Source organism: Fistularia commersonii, chromosome 8, assembly GCF_037954325.1.
Source record: "Fistularia commersonii isolate RoL2024-O1a breed Wild chromosome 8, RoL_Fcom_v1.0, whole genome shotgun sequence".
Lineage (NCBI taxonomy): Eukaryota > Metazoa > Chordata > Actinopteri > Syngnathiformes > Fistulariidae > Fistularia > Fistularia commersonii.
In genome coordinates, this window is record NC_141291.1 from 15,762,846 (window position 1) to 15,783,502 (window position 20,657).

Genomic DNA, 20,657 nt, shown 5'->3' on the forward strand with positions numbered 1-20,657 from the left:
AGACTGTACTGGCTGGTTTATTGGACTAGCACGAGCTGACAGAACACCTGGTCACAGATGCTTGTGTAAAGATGGATTACATGAGCGAACACCTGGCGCATACTGTTTGTATAGGAGGAGGGGGAAAAAAGAAGGAAGCCGAGCGCTCCAGGAGAAATGCTTTAACTTAATTTTCAAAAAAAAACCCAAAAAAAACACCTGAGTCCTAATACCTCAGTGTGATCCTAATGCTCTGGAGAGACCTAAAATATCGTGGTGAGGAATGACACAAAATTTATAAAGCAAGACAAGTAATCTCTTTGAACCTGTGAAAAATCTCCAGAATCAAACATATTAAACCCCTCTCAAGGTGACAAGGCTTTCATCAGAATTTTTATTTCTAAATTTTTCAAATAAAGACAGAAACTTTTCAAGATAGTCTATATCTTTATTTACTATGACAACCATACCTAATACCCAAGTCCATTAATTGAGTAAATTTGTACAATTTGAACAATTTACTTAACAAAAAATATATATATATATTTAATTTTTATTTAAATTAATACAGGGGGTACTTCCTCCTTGGCAAGAATAATTTTAATGTGCAACAAATAACCCCTTGGTGTAAAGACATGGGTGATAAAGGGGTGTGTACTAGTGTGTTGTGGTTGTGGGTGACGATATGCAATGAGCCAGATCTGCTAGACAAGTAGTTAACAATGTGGGTCTCACATTTTTCTTAAGAACATGGTAACACTGGCGAAATGTAAGGAATCTGTCGTCTTTAGTTCTCCTTACTTTCATGCTTTTACTTTTACTTTATAGTTCTGGAACTTAATATTTTGCTTTCTTATTCAATCAATATGACAGAGATATTAAGGACATTACTCTCTTTTGATGTTATAGTAAATGAGAACAGAAACACAAAGCAGTTGGTGCTGCTAGTGACTTTGATATATAGCAGATAAATATCCTTGAATATTTGCAAGTCCAATGACATGTCAAAAGGCACTGCTGGGTGATTTTTTTCTTTTACAAAGCAGGTTTAACTTGCATAAACCTTTGAGAGCATTGCAGGATGGACAACTTTGGCGCTTTTGCAATGCAGGAAAAACTGTAAGGTTTGTTAAATAAAATTCATAAGCTTAAAATAATGGTATACTAGCTCAGCTCCCGTTACTTATCTTAAGCTGTGACACTGAGGACATGCATCGAGCAGTGATATGAGTGAATTCATTTGTAAGTTCTAGTCCTGTTCAGTCACTATTTTCCTAACTCAGAAGCATGCATTTGTGATATATTCAGATGGAATGCTTGTCGAAGTTGCTAGTCTAAGCCTTTGGATTTCACAGACTACAGTAAACAACTAGCGTTATTTCATCTGGTCATTGCTGTGCCTGTACAGTTGGGCAACAGCTATACTTCCACATCAAACTTATCTTTGCCTTTTATGTATTTTTTTTGCTCTTTTTGATTTTTGTTAATTGTATAAAAAAGATGATTGGTTGACTGGTTCTTTTGGTATGTGGCGATCATAGATAGACGGCTGGAGGTCAGGCTCACCACTATCAGGAAATTGGTGATTATGTGGCGTGACTGATTTGACTGGCTGGTAGCGGTCATGTGGCAACGCGCAGCACATCACCAGGGTGAAAGTTTCCCCGCAGACTCAGATCGATTTATCGAATCATTTTAATTTTTAGATTACAATAGTGACCCATTTTAAAGGGATTCTTCAACCAGCTACACCAACTTAAAACTCAAAAGAACTGTTCTCAAATAGAGAAAAGTGCAGAAGTATGAGTGCAACAGGTGTCAGGGCCAGGACTTTTTGTCAAATTTAACAATTAGGTTTCTGTTGCAGACAGATTTCTTGTTAATGAAATGTAAAAACTTAAGAAAAAAACACTGATTATTTAGAGATCTGTGCCTGGTGGGGAAACCTCACCACGTGTTGACTCAGGGGGGCTGGCTGGTGGAGTGAGCGTAGCCGTCTGTAGGCTGCCTGGCTCACTTGCGAGGCTGATGGATGTGTTGGTTGATGTGCTGGTTATGGGGTAGCTTAGAGATGCAAGGCTGGGGCTTCTGGTGGGCTACCTGGGCAGCTGCTGGGGTGAAGTCCTTATCCCCCTAAATAGAGCACAGTTTTCAAAATATGTTTGGACAGCCAGGCGTTTACTGTCAATTACTCTATGATGTTTCCCATTTTGTGTAGTCTCTCATTTTATGAGGCTAACATAAAGTTTATGTCACCATGCTGTAAACTGATTTCTTTTGACAGCAGGGCAAACTGTTTGAGGATTTCTAGTTGGCAAAGGGTCTTCCTCTAACAGCCATTGTCCAATCCTGGTTCTCCAACAGTAACAATATTGATTCATTTCAATACAAAGACATTTAAGATATCAGATGTGAAACATACCCATAACTAAAAATAATTTGCTTGTAACAAAAGTGATGGTTGTATGAAAGATGTGAGTCATTGCTCATCTTATTTTAAGACAATTTTAGAGCAACCACATAATTAAAACATGAGTATGAACATTCAGTTTGCACATCGGCAATGACTATACATCTTATTTCTCAACTTTTCAATTGCTGTTAAGAGATGAGCCTGTTATACATCCCATAGTTTTTATGGAGATCTATTTCATATGACCCCGTTTTGAAATCCTGACAACTAGGAAGGAAGCTCCAAAGTGTGAAAGTGCATGACGGTACAGTTGAAAGAACCTTGCTCATCTTGGCTCATCTGCTCTGCTACCGATCTTTTATTCACAGAAAAATGACCACAAACAGTCTAACCTCTAAATCGGATTAGAGCAGGAATTTGATCACTGAAAAAAAATGCATGATGTTAATCTGAGATTTATTGCGAACATGACTAGATTCATTCCTACCCATTTCTTTATCTTTAGATTCTAATATTTCTATCTTGATCCCTGCACTTATCAGTGGTGTTTAAGTTTCTTCCATGCTGACTTGCCAGCTCCCTCATTCATGTTTCCCACAAAGGGAAATATTACTGGTACTTAAAAATGGATGAACACAATTTCCAAGGCAAAAACAGTTATGAGGTTTTACATTTAACAGAATGGAATAAGTTGAGGTTGGGGTAGCAGAGGGGTGTTTTTTTTCAGATGGGTTGCCACATGTACAAATAGCATTTCTAAACATTAAGAAAGCAAATAATAAAAAAAATTACATATATATATTGTTTTTTAATTTTCATATTCTTTATCAATGAACATAATTAATTTTAGTATCTAGTTGAGTTTGAGACATTGATATGTATTCAGTTGTCTTTAGGTCATGAACGGCTCCCCATTGAGAGCTTGGCCATAAGCATGATCCCTTTAGAACTCTTAAACATGACCAAAAGAGAAAGGTGATATAACCGTTCTGATCGACACTCAATATACAAATACAAACGTGCAGAAAGACAAAGAGCTCTTTCCTGAACTTCAGCATCCTTGTTTGCACTTAATCCCATGCCTTTCTGTGTGTGTTGGTTTCCGCATCTTCCACATCTTTTCTGTATATAAGTGTGTGTAGGTGGGTACAGTGCGTGTTTCTTTCATTCAATGCCAATTCCACAGCTTAATGTCTGGAATATGGTTGCATTTGACCTCCTATTGCCCTTCTTCTCTTTTGTGAGGCTAAAAGCCTCTTTCTCCTCTGCCCCATAGAACCGGGGCCAAGTGAACAGTTATCTTGATGCAGCGTGATTAACTAGTGATTTGTAGGATATTGAAAAGGTTGTTTCTTTACATGCACAGATAATATATCTATATAGACGTAATAGAATAGAGGGAGATTGTTTGCTTTTAGTCAAATTGCTCTTAAATTGTGTGAAATTGAAGAAATACCCGAAACGGCATGAGTGAAAATCCTCTAGCCTCCGTATGACTGGAGGGGATAATGGTCCTTTATTCACAAGAAGAAATACTGTAAACCTGAAGGTTTAAATACAGCATAATTTACAATGAAGGAAACAAACATTGCAATTTATTCCAAACACTCAAAATGGATCCAATGCATACTCTCAGTGAAAAATGCACAGAATTATGAGGAGTTAACCATTAACAACCCCATCTCCACTCGATATCTTTTTGTTCACAATAATCAAAAAGGTAAGTCAGCGTGTCACTATGACGTTTTCGAAACATGGGATACCTTTTGTTGACTACAAGATAAACCTATCCAAAGACAAAGTGAAACTGAAACCAAGAGTTTTTGTTGTCTTTATTTCACCAAGACTCAGCCAAGACTCAGAGACAAATACACTGACGTATTTCATTTAGCCCCTTACAGGCATTTTGGAGCCTTTGTGTAGGGCTAACGTCTGGTCTAGATGGCAGTGATAATGGGGTGAATGGGAGGGGTTGTAGGATAAATAGTACTGATTATATCATAGCAGTCTTTAAGACACACACATGCATGCACACAACCTGAGACAGGGACAAATTTATATACAAACATTCATTCGTAGTCAGTAGACTTAGAAAAATGACTTCTCACACATTTTGACCTGGATTTAAACACCGCAACTCAAGTAAAAATCTCCAAATTTCCACAGGCACAAAGGTTGAGGCTTAAAAGATGAATGCATTTCTTAAGTGAAAGCTGAAATTATGACGTTTGTCATTATTTTTCATGTTGCTCTATTTGACTACATTGGCAATCCTGATTTTAATCAACATAAAAATGTGCTTAATTTACCGACTGATTAATTAAAATTTGCATACATCTTCATGGAACTGTTTCTACATGACCCCCATAAGTTTGCCTCCCTTCCTTTAGCTTTGCCCTTTTTCAATGATTCCATCTCAACAATGAGCCTTAAACATTTCCGACGAGTTGGTGTCCTAGATAGAAAACACCTTTAAATCTAAATCAAAATATAAATCAGTACGACTGTAAGGTGTGTGATTGTGTATTTATGTGTGCCTGTGTGTCGTTTACCTTTGTAACTACTCCAGACACAATCACCGGGGCCTTTGGTGGGCTAAAAAGGGGAAGAAAAAAAAGAGATCAATAAAAATAAGACAAATCAATTATTTCATAATAAAAGAACAGTTTCTGTCCAGAGCTTCCTTCTGTGTCTAGTTCTTGACTGCTAGTATATTTAGGCCAATCAATTATATTGTGGCTATCAACAATGATAGACATTAAAAGTTTTAAAATGTAACATGGTGCCAAAATAGGAAGATCATACAGTATGCTGACAGAGGAGACAATGCCCATAGTGGTGCGGTGGTGTGCTTGAACACACTCACTCGCACGCACGCGCTCACACACAGGATGGACCTGCCAGCAGCTTAAATGGCTTCCATTCATCCTGGCCAAACACCGGGGCTCACAGATTTTGGATGGCAGAGGGAGGGGAAAGAGGGGAAAGCTGAGGTATGTTAGAAAAAAAGAAATTGAGGAGAAAGACAACAAAAGGGATGGATTTAGGAAGAAGGAGACAAGAGGTAGAGGAGAGAAGGGGAATGAGGTATACAAGGAGCTTAGATGGCAAGGGGAGGAAAAAGGGCAAAGAGGACAGAAGGAGAGAAATTGCTATATAATAGCAGGCTGCAGGAGAGGAAGGTGAGTGCTCACTCAAACAGAGAGGAATGGAGGCAAAGGAAATGATGAGGAAGAGGAGGAAATGCAGATCGACCTTGGCATGACAAATCAGCGCCTTCTAATTTTTCGACATTGTCATGGCAGGCAAAGGAGTCCGGTGGAGTTGGGGATCATCAACTTTCAACTTAAAACAGCCACATGCACAACATCTGAATTGCTTAAAAGCCAAAATATGAACCATGAGAAAGTAACACACACGTGCTGGTCCGCACATACACACAGAATTTTCCGATCCAATTCCGTTTTAATCACTTGAGATTATGTAATGTTCTGAACATCTGCTACTTGAAAAATATATCTTATGATCTGTGCAAAAACCCCTTAATAAAAACCAAACAGTTATGATTGGATTTTTAACACATCTGGTGAGCCATCATCTTGTCTACGTAATCAGCGTCAATGATTGCTACTTGTCTTAATGAGAATAATTACACCTTGCTGTGAGATTAATGGCTGGAAATGTTGATTTTCACTGATTATCCTTCACTACTCCCATGTCAAATGGAGCTTTCGCTGGAGGGGGGGGGGGTGATCCCCTGAGTCCCTCCATTGTAATATCTGAGGATACATCTTCAAATACTGGCATGGACAGCGAGTGGAGCTTAATCGAACAGAGACCAATTCACAATGAAGCATATCTGGGATAAAACTTTGCATGTTCTCCTCCTGCTTTGATGGATTACAAAGAAACGAGACAGATAAATCAAGCCTAGACATAAGGGCAGGGGGGAGGGGCAGAAGCCCTTCAGAGAGACAGGCAGCCAACATAAATTGAACTCATTCAAAAGTATAGGAGGCAAATAAGCCAGAAAGTAAGAAAACTTTCAACAGGCAGTTGACCAGCCTTTAGCCCTGGATGAGCAAGAGGGTGCTGCGGGTTCAATGTGTTATTGCAGCTACACAGCAGTCTTGAATAGACAGTCTTTGATTTTGTCACCCTTTAGGATGAAAATATATCCAAGGACAGAAATCAAAAATGACAAAGATCTCTGTGATAAGGAAGGTGTGTGGGGAGCGATGAGCGGGCTGCAGGGGGCAGTAGAGAGCTGCAAAGAATTCTGGAGAGCCGTCGCTTCATGTCTGGAGAGGACCGGAGTTAGGAGCGGGGTTGGTGGGATTAGGGGTTCAGATTTTAACAGTTCAAAGTAATTATACTATTGTGTGATGATTCCTGCACTGTCTCCAGCTATAAAACCACACCTCAGTATCACTATCCAATCCATCTTCTCTGTGCTTCAGCAGAGCAGGAAGTTTGTTGCCGTGGGCGAGGCGGTAGTTTCCATAGAAACTGATGCCTGTTGCCTTCTTTCCACCCCCTCGTCATTCTCTCTTCCACCTTCTTCCTCCCTTTAACTTTTCCGCTGTGAACTGTCAGCCTGCTGCACATTTTACAGCAGATCCGGCAATCTGTGATTTAGCTGGGCTCTTTTGCTGACATTCTAAAACATATAGCGCTAACATCAAAGTGCGAAGATGAGCTGATTATGTAGCTGATGCTGGGCTGGCAATTGCCTTCAGTGTGGTCGTTTCCACATGTCACGGACCGTCCACAAAAAGGACTGTTCGTAAACTATGCAGTCACTTTAATAAGCAGCTGCATGCTTCCTTTTGAAACCAGGTTTACTCGCTTTCGCTCCTGCTCCTCCCTTAACATCCCATTTTTTCCACGCACACATGAAACACTGGCAACTTCACCTGAATGCAGAGTAGATCTATTCCTAAAGCTTTTGACAGCAGCAATCAACTGGAGGTAGGATGCCTCTGCTGGGTCACCAATTTGCTCTCTCTCACCCATTTTTCTGTTTTCTCTTCTTACAAAAACCTTTTAAACGTTTGCTTCTCATTCCATCATAATCCTCCTCTCCCCTCCTCCATAATCCCACCTACTTTTATCACTACCCTTGCCACATCTGTCCATCTCGGGCTAGATTGGTTACGGCAGGTGTTCCCCAGACTACAACGCTTCACTGGCTGTTACTAAAGTGAAATTCAACCAAGAAGCCACCTGCGAGATGTCCATCAGCGTGACACCAAGAGAACAGAGCGTTTGACTGAGTGAGTTTTACTGACTGTATTTACTGATGGAGTCCAGTTACAGCCTCTTTTTTATTGTGTGGACAGGTAATTTCAAACTTTTCACAGGAGGACAGTAAACCTTGATTTTTCACAGCTGGGCCAACAGGAGTTTATCAAGCTGAACGCTGATATAAAATGGTTTTCCGCAGTGATTAAAATGCATTAGCCAAAGTCATGACTCTGCAAGCAGAGAAAACACATTTGAAAGTATCTAAAAGGCATGAACTCTGAGAAAAGGATTAAACCCTACACAGCAAACTCTACACATAGCATGTATAGAAACTGCTGCCACTGCCTGTGATTGATCAGGATAAATTAATCACATATTTATACAGGGCTGCTACAATGCAAGAAGTGAAGGAATTCATATAAAAGTATACATTAAAAAAACAACATCCGTACAGAGATTACTGTTAATGAAGACAATTATTCAGTAGACACCAAGATTTGTAGCTGAAGCAAATAGTAGATGAACTGGAAGTTAATGTTTTGTTAAGATGTATTCTTGATCAGAGCCAAACTGATACAGAGATTATATGATACAAATTGACTAATTGTTATTTAGAGCAGAAGCCTATACAAGTGTTTGGAAGCAAAAGGAGATCTGACAATCAACGTGCAGTAATCTAATAGGCATACTTAGCGAGTAACAGTTCTTGGCTAACTGAGGGCAAAGAACTTTTTGGTGATAGTGCAGGAAAAAGTTCTAAAAATTAAAACTGGCCCATTTGTCATTTGGATTTAATTAATTGCCCTCAAACAGAGTTTAGATATTGTTGTAGAACTAATTTCCACACACAATACAGCTAAATGTTCAGTAACAACCAGCTGCACTGTATATTATTTTAATCTCAGAGAAATGTTGGACTGGAGGTCATTACATTTGACAATAAAAATTAGTCAATGTTAAATCCAACAACAGTCCGTTGATGGATTTGGATCATACACCATACAACAACCGTACGCCAGCACCATATCAACGTAGTAACTATTATTCTGAAAAATTTCTTTCTGGCATTACAATTTTTTTTCTTTTAACATGACAAAAATTTTGAAGGGTTTCTCAAGTGAATAGGCCAGCGCTGCTCTTGACTGCTTGTTAAATGTGTAATTGCTTTTCAACCTCTAAAAAAATTTAAGACTGCCAGCAAAAACTTGCTGTAATTCCTGAATGGCTGGTAATATTTTTAGTCAAGCACACTGAATTAAAGGCCATGTCTGCACCTTAAATACATCTTGGCTCCTTAATTTAAAGTCCTTTACAGTAATGTAGTAAGGCAATGTCGAAAAAAGCTGTGCTGCAGTCCAAACGCTTCACGATCTGACTGTCTACCTGTCAATGGCTGATTAAACTGGTGTTTGATATTGGCCACAGCACAGCTTTAAAACAAAAGCACAAGATTCTTTTGATTTTCAGTGTTTGAAATTAAGGTTTGCTTAGTATTTTCCATTCATTATACACCAATACATACATGAGAGCTTTGGTGTTTCGAGTTGGTGTTGAACAAAAATGACATTTGTCACTACTGACAGGCATTTCATTGGCTAAACTCCTAACGAAAAAGAAATAAAAAAGGAGAGAGGGCAAACTGTTATCTGTTGTGCCCAATAAATCCATCCTAAAGATGTCTAGTGCAGTGCTATATCCACTAAAACAACCTCATACAAAATGAGATTGTTCATATTTGACAGGCTGTTGCACATTGGCACAAGATGTTAAGTATTTCTTGCAGCGATGAGCGCGCTCTCCTTCTCAAGCAGGTCTCTAGCCTTGAATATCAGTCAAGCTTTGTTTTTGCATCTACTTATTTACTCAATTTAATTTTCTGTTTATTTTTGCAGGTTGTTTTGGCTTGAAAAAAAAAGGTATGAAACAACCAAGAAAGAAACAATTTTCATTAACAGGACACTCGGGCACAGAAACACAATGAGGTACAAGAAGTATATGTGAGATGTTATTTAGAAATAGATACAATCTGAACATTTCTTGGCAGTTGGAAATATTCATTTCTCTTCACTTGTCAGGTCTTATTTATCACCTCTCATTAAAAGACACACAATCCGATGTGAAGTGTATGTGTGAATATGCCACCTGTATCTATACTCGTTTGCTGATGGGTGCACAGATACATGAGTGCAACCAGCAACATCCCAGCTGGCTTTTGCTTTAAAATGATTTCATGCTACAACAGCAGAACATACTACAATTGAATCAGTACAAGTAGTGCCACTAGAAAAATCGAGCCAATGTGTTAGAAAACATGCAGACCAAGTCTTCTTATTACAAACAATAAGGACTGCTAAATGGGCCATTCAAGTTAATGCAGTAATTAAGTGATAATTATATTGTTTACAAAATTAGCTGGCGAAGGTATACAAGTCAGCAACAAAACTGCTTACAGTGTTGCATTTTAGGAAAGTAAAAGCAGCTAAACTGTGAGGTTGACAATTTGCAGTATGTGTTTGTGTGTGATTACTCCTTCACAGTCTCACTTTGCTCAGGCTGACTTTCAATCTAGTAGTTGGGTGTTTTACACATGTCTTCTATGTGAGAGGACTAGCCATGAAAAAGGCCCACGCCTGCTGCATTCATTACCTGCTGCTCACATACTCCTCATCATCATCTGCTTTCTGCAGGGGTTCAGGGGTGGCAGATGGCTGGTGCTTCTGCACAATCCTCATACCTCCAGCTTTCACTGCAACACACACACACACACACACACACACACACACACACACCTTAAGGTATGGAAAGATAGCAGAATTGTGGTCAAGCATTGTGACAAATTTTTACCTATTTAAGTAATTTTAGAAGACTTTGCACCACAATGTGTGTGTGTAGTTTTATCAATTTAGACAAAAAAACCCAAAACATTTATGGTATACTTTTTTAGCCCCTTTTTAAGAATATGCGCCAACCAGAATAATGACATGCTCAGCGGAGGCAAAATGACAAGGACTGGTTTGTATCCATTGTATGTGTGTGTCAAGAGTAAATACGCTTTTTTTTCCACTGATAATGATTAAGATTCTAAATAAGAAACAATAATAACATGGGCTGCAAAAGATCGAACTACGTCATGCTTCTGATTTATGCTACAGAGGAAAAAATTGTAACAATAATAACAAAGCCAAAACTCACTAAGTAATGTATTAGACTATAACTTCAACTTAATTGATGAGGATACTCTTGATCTGACTTGAGATGAAAAGTTATATTGGACAAAGAATTTCTATTTTTCAATTTTATATTTGATTAAGTTGGCCGATCAAAGTAAAGGCTGGTCCCTTGTCAAGACCCTTGTCACAAAGCAACTGCAGCTGTTTGTGGTTGATCATAACCTCTGACCTGGGAGGTCCACTCACACACCACCACCACCACGGACGCGCTTACATGTTTGTACAAGATTTCCAGCCTGCAAATGCCTCTCAATAATCACAGGTTAGGTGCGAGGGGCATTTTTTATCTCAGTGTGCTATCAGGCCTGCAGCTGACGAGGCCTAGGACTGAGTACACGTACACCTTATCTGCTCTGCAACCATGACCTCCACGTCACAGCAGCATTGACTCACCACGGACACCGGGAACATTAAACTGCACTCCCATGATTACCAGTAGCCATGAAGGCATCGATTTAGTATTTTGTAAAACACCATGTCGAGCGGGACAATAACCTACCCAGGAAACTGTCAGATATTTCAACCTGCTGTGTTTTACAATAAAACCATTAAGATATGGTGTTTCTCAGTGACCTGGCAATATTTAGTAGGCACCACGTGCTTTGTAGGAGTATGAAACAGCACATAAACAAAGGCCCTCGCTGCTAAAGGCAGCTGTTTAAGACCAAGCCATTAGCACGGGGGGCTTTACCTGCTGGGGGATGCCCTCCTTTGGTTTCGGCTTTCTCCTTCGGCGGTGATGACATGTCGTCTCTGGACGGCGGTCTGAAGCTAAGCGGACTCACAGTTGAGGGAAAACAATTTCCACTTTTGTTCCTGCTCAAACTGAGGACCCTTCAGTCTCCAGTCGTCAACGTGGCTTTTTCCCCGAGTTTTTGTTTGTGGAAGATGCGTGATGACGTCACCACACTGATTGAAATGCGTACGGAACGCGCTGACGTAATTTGAGAGCGCGTGAGGCGGTTCCTTTGTATTTTGTATTTTAGTCTTGTATTTGTTTATTTTTTAATTTTCCAACACCCGCGTCCTTGTCACTCATCATTTAATTGTAAACATTTACTTCTACTGTTGCACACTATATGTATAGAATCTATACACATAGTGTGCTACAGTTAAATGTTAAATGTGTATCTATACTACAGATAAACATTTAACAATTACATTATAACAATGCAAATTATCCAAATGAATAATCACAAATCCTTGCTTTCTCGTCTTTAACCCAAGGATAATTTGTGATTGACAACTATATATATATATGTGTGTGTGTGTGTGTGTGTGTGTGTGTGTGTGTGTGTGTGTGTGTGTGTGTGTGTGTGTGTGTGGGTGTGTGTGTGTGTATGTATAGCAATGTCTTGGTTAGAATCTTGGCCATATAAGGAAAAAAATACATAACTTATTTAAATGTCACTTCAGTATCATACTGTAACATGTTGTGGGGAGACTTGCAGACTTGATTTGGCAGGTAGAACGTTGCTTGCCCTAATAGTTTATCACTTGAATGCTCAGGTGCTTATATAAGCGTGCTACACAGGTACTCATGTGATGCACTCACCTCTGGTTTAATGTTGCATGCTTAGAGGGCAGAATAGACTGTATCATTAAGCAGGCCCTGAAATTTTTCAATGTTTTTGCAAAGTTGTTTCAACTTGTTCATAGATCTAAAGGACATTAGTCTTGAGAAGATGAACTATCTATTGTATATACCTGCTGCAACCCTGACTCAACACATAGATGTCAGAAATGGGATCTCGCAAACAACAATGCTTAGAGCGTTTGAGAAAATTGCAAGGTCACTATGCAGTGTCTGGTCGAAGACGTCACAGACAGCTCGAGACCAGCAAGAGATGATGAAGCTACCCTGCAAGGGCGGAAAAGAGCCTTTAGCAACCTTCATTACGGTACAGTTGGTAGCAAGGTTCTACAACTGGTCAATGGAGGAAATATTGAGCCATGTTGCCCTAGCCGTGAAAGGCCAGGCTCTACAGATTCTCATAGACCCACAGCCACAGCAAGGTACATTAAAAGAGCAGTGTTTGCTGTATTCATCCTGAAGATTCATGGGACCAGCTATTCAACTGTCAGGGTGGGGGGGGGGGTACCCCACATTCAGCATTCCCGTGCAGGAAGCGCTAGCCTTCCAAGCTTTCATCTGAGGCCTCTAACCAACATGACTTAAAGAACATCTCTGTCTGGGAGGCTTTTGATGGAGCCCTTAATGAAGCTGAATGGGTGGAACACTCTCAGAGCAGGAGGATTCTCGCCCAGTGTGAGACAAACAGCCCATTGAACTAACTATGCTGTGAGTGACGATGAGGGGGAATACTTGCAAGACCTCAAGTGCACTCCTGTAACCACCGTGGCATAGAGCAAGGAGTGCTCCTCGACGTCCAACAGTGGAATGTTATTGTGCAAGGAGCCAGGCCATATTGCACGCCACTGTTCAATGCTGGCACCAAAAAGTACAGCAGAAGCCACTGCCACCTCCCCCTCCAGGTCCCAACTACAGCTAGGCTGAGCTCATTGACAATATGATGATATGTTTGTGTTGTCAAGCAACCCTTGAGATTTTTCTATTTGTTGTATGGTTATTACATTTGTGTGTTGACTTAAAGGCAATAATCTTTAAAAGACTGATTCCTCTACTCTATTTGCCTGCTGCAAGCCTGGCTCGTCACAATGCCTTACAACTATCCCAATGCAATGGTCACGGTATGTTTTTATGACATTATATGACAATATATTTTAATACTAAACAGAAATAATTGGAAATATGAACAGTTTCTGTCTCTGAAAAGTGGTTGTGTTTACTGAAAATGCTACCAAGTCTGCAAATGATATGTGGTAAAGTTAAATAACTATTCAATGTTTTACTTTCTTTTAACAGAAAAACATCCGGACATTGTCGTGATTTTTATTTTTTTTTAGCTTTTGCTTCAAGTATGGGAATACATCAGCCTAATTTGGTACACGAGTCCAGTAATACTAACACAGCATTGTAGAACATTTATTTCTATATTGTTATTATGCATAGTTCAATTGTATTTCAAATGATATGGAGCATATTTCTTTCTCCTTCGAGAAACGCAAAACAGCAGCTAGAAATATAAAGGCTAAGTGGAGAATGAAAAAAAAGGCTCCTCCGACAGCTTAGAATTACAGGCAAAGCCTCGGACTGTTAAAAAACCGAGAGAACAGGAAAAAAATTCTTAGTTCTCAAAGGTATGAATCATATTTTCAATTATTTGTTGATAGACTCGGCAGCTAGAATATTGTGGCACTATATTTTATAGATTTTACACCTGATAATAATCTATACACAGAGTAGCTCTGCAGGGAAATTGCAAACATTTGTGCAAAAATACTCGTAAATTTGAAAAAATAACCTGAATGGAGCGGTGACATAAAATTTCTGATGACTGATGGGGCTGCAGTCACATGCATTATGTGTTTGAAGGTTTGTATGGTCAAAGTTACATGGGAAATGCATTTACTTGTAATAGTGTCCAGCATGAAGAGAGAAAAGACAGTCCATGTTTACACTGCACCCACCTTGTGCACACACATGGAAACACACAAACACCCAGACACACAAACACACACAATACTTAAGTGTACTAGTTAAACTTATAAAGTCATTTTTTTTTGTAATTTTATAGTCGAACTACAATATAATATCAAATACCTTAGCATACATATGCACACAGAGATACTTTTGATGGACTAAATGTTTTGCTGGTGAGGAGTCCCAGCATCATCTTAGACCCCACAAGCTAACAGAATCTGTTGCCATGGTATCAGTGTCCCCTAGGAGAGTGTTGACAGCAAATCAAAAGAACAGGAGTTCATTTAGAGGTCAAATCCAAGTCTGCTAATAACAGGATGAATTATTATGTCAAATTAAAATATTTTAGGCATAAATGTTGATAAAAAATACCAGTTGGCAACAACAGCATGAGAGAGTAACCCTGGCAGAGAAGGTTAACTTTATGGAGATTCTGTCATCATCATCGTTGGCTGACAAGATCTGTGTTGATTTGACTCCTTGTAGAAATATATTAGATAAACAAAGCTTTACATGTAAAGGTTAAATACAACAAGAAAAGTAGTTTTCCATTTTCATTCTTTCATGATATTCATGAAGTCATGACCCCATAAATTGGCGAGATCTTATGTACTTTTGCCTTCCACTCTCAGCATCCTTGAATACATGAATGCACGCAAGTGTGTCTATGTGTGTGGCCACTAGATGGGAGAGTACAGCTTTACATTTTTGATACCCGAGTCTTGTGTCCAGGTGTGTATCTAGAGGAATTTTCCCTGCTTGATTCATTTTAGGCGATGTACCAGAAACACCAAAAAGTCACTGATAGAAACTGCAGGACTTGGAGGCAAAAGACAAATATGGGGCTTGACATCCAGCTAGTTTTCCCTTCCCTCAAGCATGTTCTAATGTGTCACTCTCTCTCCACCCTTTTTCTTTCTGCTGCTTGGCCTTTTCTCCCTCTGGTGTTCTCACACCAATCACCAATGTAAGACTGAGAGAGAGAGAAAGAGAGAGAGAGAGAGAGAGAGAGAGCAGGACCGAGAGAGAGGAGGAGAAACAGAGAGAGAACATTCATTACTAGGGTACACAGTGCATATTCAAACTGCCATAGGTAAAATCCTCTTCAGAAGTCAGTGATCTCAACACCTGCCCATGGCTGATATGAGTATGAGTGTAGGAGTGTGTGTGTGTGCATGTGGTAGTCAGTGTGTCTGTGTGTGTGCCTTTGAGAGGACCACTCTCACTGACGGCTTACAGGAGACAGAATGAGGACGTCACAGGTGAGTGACTTTGCTCAAACTGACAGGTGCCTGCGCTCACACGCACATATATACATTCTCACATATATGAAATCATACTCTGACACTTACCCATTCTCAATTTCTGTGTTGCATACACACACACACACACACACACACACGCACACACACACACACACACACACACACACACACACACACACACACACACACGCACACACACGCACGCACACACACACACACACAGCTCTTTGGGAGCCAGCTGGGTCCTCTGCAGCAGCACTATCACACATGAATAACCAGGGCTTCAGCTCTGCTCCCCAGCATTGACTATTCAATATCTGACAGAGCACCTTAAGGTGTGTGTGTGTGTCTGCGTGTGTGTGTGTGTGTGTATGACTGTAAACCACCATGCTGGGTGGTATCAAGGGCATGTGAGGGAGAAGTAGTGCAATAGCAGATTGATGAGCAATGATATAATGTGTTATTGATCAGATAAGGTCAACTCACTTTGTTCCCCTTCTCCTCCATTGAAAGCCAGAGGTCAAGTTCAGCTCGGAAGACTAGTGTTATATTCACAAAATCAGATAATGTGGTCACCTGGCTGTAATGGGACGGTGCATTTTAGGTAACCTTTGTTTAAAAGCAATACAAAGCATCTAACTTTGAAACATTATCTTTTCTCTGTATGTTTTAGCAATATTAGTAGACCATCTTGCTACCTACCTGACTACCTACGTCCTGGTGTTGCTTAGTTTTGTGTATCATCTTGCATCAAGACTTTTGCAGTGCCAATTAAGTAGATCTGTGAAAAGAAAAGAAATTGACAACGTTAACAACACATCTCATTCAAGAAGTAGCTCCAAAGCATGAAAATTCCTTCTTCATCTATGGACCAAATTGGAATTTAAGCTTTTGGTTTTGCTGACTGTTTTCAAGCAAATCCTGAGACTTGAAGCATCCCTGACCTGACAAAAATGACAAAATACCCAATATCATCAGACTTGAACGAAAAAACATTTTATCTTCCATACAATCAATGCTATTCATCAATGGGAAAGTGGAAAACCGTTAAGACTCCCCTGAACTGGTATGTTCAACAACCAAAAATCTAAACAAAACAAAAAAAGAACATCCTCCTGCCTTGGATAGTTATGTAATAACTCATGCACATTTGGAATTTCGTTCATGAAACCTCAAATACAGCTGAGTCCTCAATGGTAATCTATTTCTGAGAAGTATGTAGTTCTGCTTCCATTTCAGTCTAATTATCTGGATTTATAAATCGAGCTTCATAGTGTTGTGTCATCCATGATAAATTTAAATTTAGCTTGCATCTTCTCCACTTTAATGTTATTGTTTTTTTGAGACTTCGCTTTATAGCAAAATAGAATATATTAATTTCAAAATAATGTTATTGTTTTTTTGAGAGTTTGCTTTATAGGAAAATCGAATATATTAATTTCAAAATATATTACTTCACAGCAGGGACTGAAACAGCTAGGCACTGCTTTGTTAAAACAGATGCATTACACCCATGGTGGTATATTAAAAAGTGTTAATCAACATCCTGTTTGTAGTTGTTTAAAAAAGGCAGCCTTGAAAAGATCTGAAGATTTTGGGCAACACAAACAAATAACCTTTCATGAACTGGTCATCCTTGTTTGAAAAATAATTAAAAAAAAAATAGATAAATAGATTAAAAAAAAACAACAACCACTTAAGAAAAAACAACCAAAAAAATAATAAAAAATTAAGATCTTGTGGTCCTCTTATTTTAAACTGACCCTTTGATTCCAAGTGATGACTCAGAAGTAGCGTCTTAAGGATGATTTGGGTTGTTCAAAATTAATACCCCTGCTGAGCCGTTCATAGAGTTTTTGTCTGGGTCATCAACCGTATTAATCAGCTCTGTTCAGCCTTGGTGTGCTGTGAAAGAAATCTTGGCAAGATGAAATAGCAACATCCTGCCACTTCCCGCAGGTGTAAATGAACCATGATATCACCCTTGTCAAACAGTATAGTGAGCATCTCACTGCCGGGTGACTTCATGACATATGTTTTCATTCCTATGCTGTGCCAGCTGCCAAAATGTGGTTTTATAGTGTTTACAAATTGTGCCCCCTTGTTGTTTCCAAGCAACACTGAACAATCTCAATTTTATTGGACACACATTATGAAAACAAAAACCTATTAAACAGTTTGTGCAGCATGAGTTTACTTACTCTATGTTTAATTTAATGATCGTGACCAAGTCTTTCACATCAAAGTCCTGATTTTGACTTATAATGTTTTTCATTTCTCTACCCTTTTTTTTAACAGTGACTTTATCTTTATCTGTCGAGTGTGTGAACTGCTAGAAGTGGGAAAGCAAGTGATGCCTATTACTATAATAAATACAGTATATACAATCACTCTGCAGGAGTGCCTTTTTCAGTGTTAATTAGAATGTGTACTTCATTACTCATGCATATTTGAAACAACACAACCAAATGCAAGAAGCACAAACCTATAGAAAGACTTAATCATGAACCCTCCCAGCTGAGCGGACCATGTAACTGTGTGTGAAACACACTTTTTAATACTGGGCTATGACTGTTACAACTATAGTTATACAAAAACATTTTCTTTAAGCAAGGATTTTCTTTTTTCCCCCTGAAACGTACCATACTATCTGAGACGATCGCACTCTTGGACACATTCAAAAGATGTCTGGGGAGATTAAATTGAAATTTGTTGCTCGAATTCAAAATTCAAAGTTAAGCAGAAATCAGAAATCACAGATCTGCTTTCTAGACAAAAACAAAGTGAGTCAGACCTGGTGGAGTACAAAGAAGTTGTAAAAAAGTGGAATACAAAGCAGTTTAACAGTGTTACATTGGCGTCAGAAGTGAATAATAGGACCTGAATACAATAAATATGAGACTTGGTAAAATACGATTCCAAATGACTTTGCTGTTACATGTGTGTCACATATTCAATATGCAATGCTACATCTCATTTTGGATTAAAGAATTGATGTAATTATGTGGTAGGAGATAAAGTTGTTCAAAGAAAAAAAAATAGAACAGTGACAACTCATTTTGGCTTTCTTGCATATTTTGTGTTTTGCTCATAAGTTCCTTTTGATATGATTATTTCCAGTGCTCCAGAAAGTAAGAGATGTCTCATGCAAATATGTGCATATGCAAAATCTTTTAAGATGTGTAGCGCTCAGAGTTTTAAAACAAGATAACAGTGAGCAGCCCAAATGATTTGAACTTAAGCTTGTCCCTGAACAGGGCTCTAATTTTTGCTGCCAGCTGTTGCAGGCACATCTGACAGACTGCTGTAAGCTAATTTAATTTTGCTCAAAATTTAATTGAATTTTTAAATGTTTTTTTAAGGGCATGCTTCTCATTTGCCAGTATTTTGTCATTGCTCTAAAAATGAATCTCAAGTTTTCTACTTTCACTGAAAAATAATATGGCTGCAGCGATCAGTCACATGGTTGCAAATTATCATGACTTTTTATGCCAGTGATATCCAACCGTTCAACTACACACACGCAAATGCATGCATACCCATGCCCATGAAAACACAACACACACACACACACACACACACACACACACACACACACACACACGCACACAAAACCACTGTTCTATTCCTCATCAACAAACCTGACCTCTCTGTCTTTGATGCTTTTCAGGTGAAAAGCATTAATGCCTGATGGTCTATCTTTGCCACAGTGCCTCAGTAGAACCACACTTTTTCTTAAATACCAACTGATTTCACGCTCTAATCTTCTGTGTAAAGAATCCACAGACCCTCCATCTGGTCCCCACCATGGCTGTGTCACCTTCATTTCCCAGATAATTTGCTTGGTTTCTTTCCTTTCCCCCATCAAGTCCTGTCTTGTTGAGAGCTGACACCAACCTGTATTCATGTGTGGATGTGTGCGTGTGTGTGAATATGCACACATGAACAAACAAGCAACCTACAGTGTCTTTGGAGGGGTATTATTCTTAAATGGGCAGTGTAGTGTGAGAGTAAGAACGGCATAAAAATGGTGAAACAGTGCCACAGGCATCTACAGGGTGGAGCAGGCCAGTTTCTAGAAAGGCTGCACGTAGGAAAATTGAAGAGCTATTTTCATGCCACATTAAGTTACATCAGCCGTCTGCGGGAGGACTATGCTCAAACAGAGGAGGTTTGACTCTATTGTGCAGACTAATCATCAACGCAATGGAGTTATTACCCAGTACTACATTTCACAGGCTTAACCTAGACAGCATCAAAGAAGCTCAAATGAGGAGGATGAAGGATGAAGAGACATGAATTCCAATGGATTCTAACAAATAAATCTACTTTGAGTTTAGCCCCATTCGCCTAATATGCCTCGGGTTCAGTTCAAGCTTAGAAAGGGTGGGTGAATGGGATCAAAGTTATACGAGTGACACAAAAATGAAACAAAACTTTAATACAAAATGTGATTTCCATTAGTGTTTCTTTGATGTTTGTCCATCGCTATTAACATGACAATGGAGTCTGTGGGTTTAGGAGCCCTTGTATTTGCATTACATCTATATATTAATATCAGCACCTCTCTAACCTATTGCAGTCCCTGCAGGGCTGCATATCAGTGAACTATTAAGCTCCTGTCACATTTGGACATGCCTATTTCTGCCAAACTGTGTGAGTGCATTAGCTACAGAGTATGTGAAAGTTGCCATTATCAATATAAATGCACCTAATATCAGAGACATTGTCGTACAATATGTTCGCACATGCCTGTCAGTTAAAGCCTCAGCGGATATGTCTGTCTGGTTATGTAATGGCATCAAGATCTTCACAGATCTTCTGCTGGTCAACAACAACACATCATTTTAAGCTACCTTTTTAAAAAAAAAAAAAAAAAACCTGAATTTTGAGAGAGTTTACAAAGTGTCCCATCTCTAACAAATAGTCTGAATCCTTCAGTGTCTTTTATGCCACTA

General features: G+C 39.1%; 1 protein-coding gene across 1 annotated transcript; it reads right to left on the reverse strand.

Moving 5' to 3' along the window:
- Positions 1 to 406: 406 nt before the first annotated feature.
- On the reverse strand, positions 407 to 11,756 carry dap (death-associated protein). The gene is made up of 4 exons (XM_086151385.1): positions 11,561 to 11,756; positions 10,286 to 10,385; positions 4,945 to 4,987; positions 407 to 2,112 (listed from the first exon to the last, which is right to left on the reverse strand). Exons 1-4 carry the CDS (start codon positions 11,613 to 11,615, stop codon positions 1,993 to 1,995), a joined length of 318 nt encoding a protein of 105 aa, XP_086007511.1. The 5' UTR covers positions 11,616 to 11,756; the 3' UTR covers positions 407 to 1,992.
- Positions 11,757 to 20,657: the final 8,901 nt, after the last annotated feature.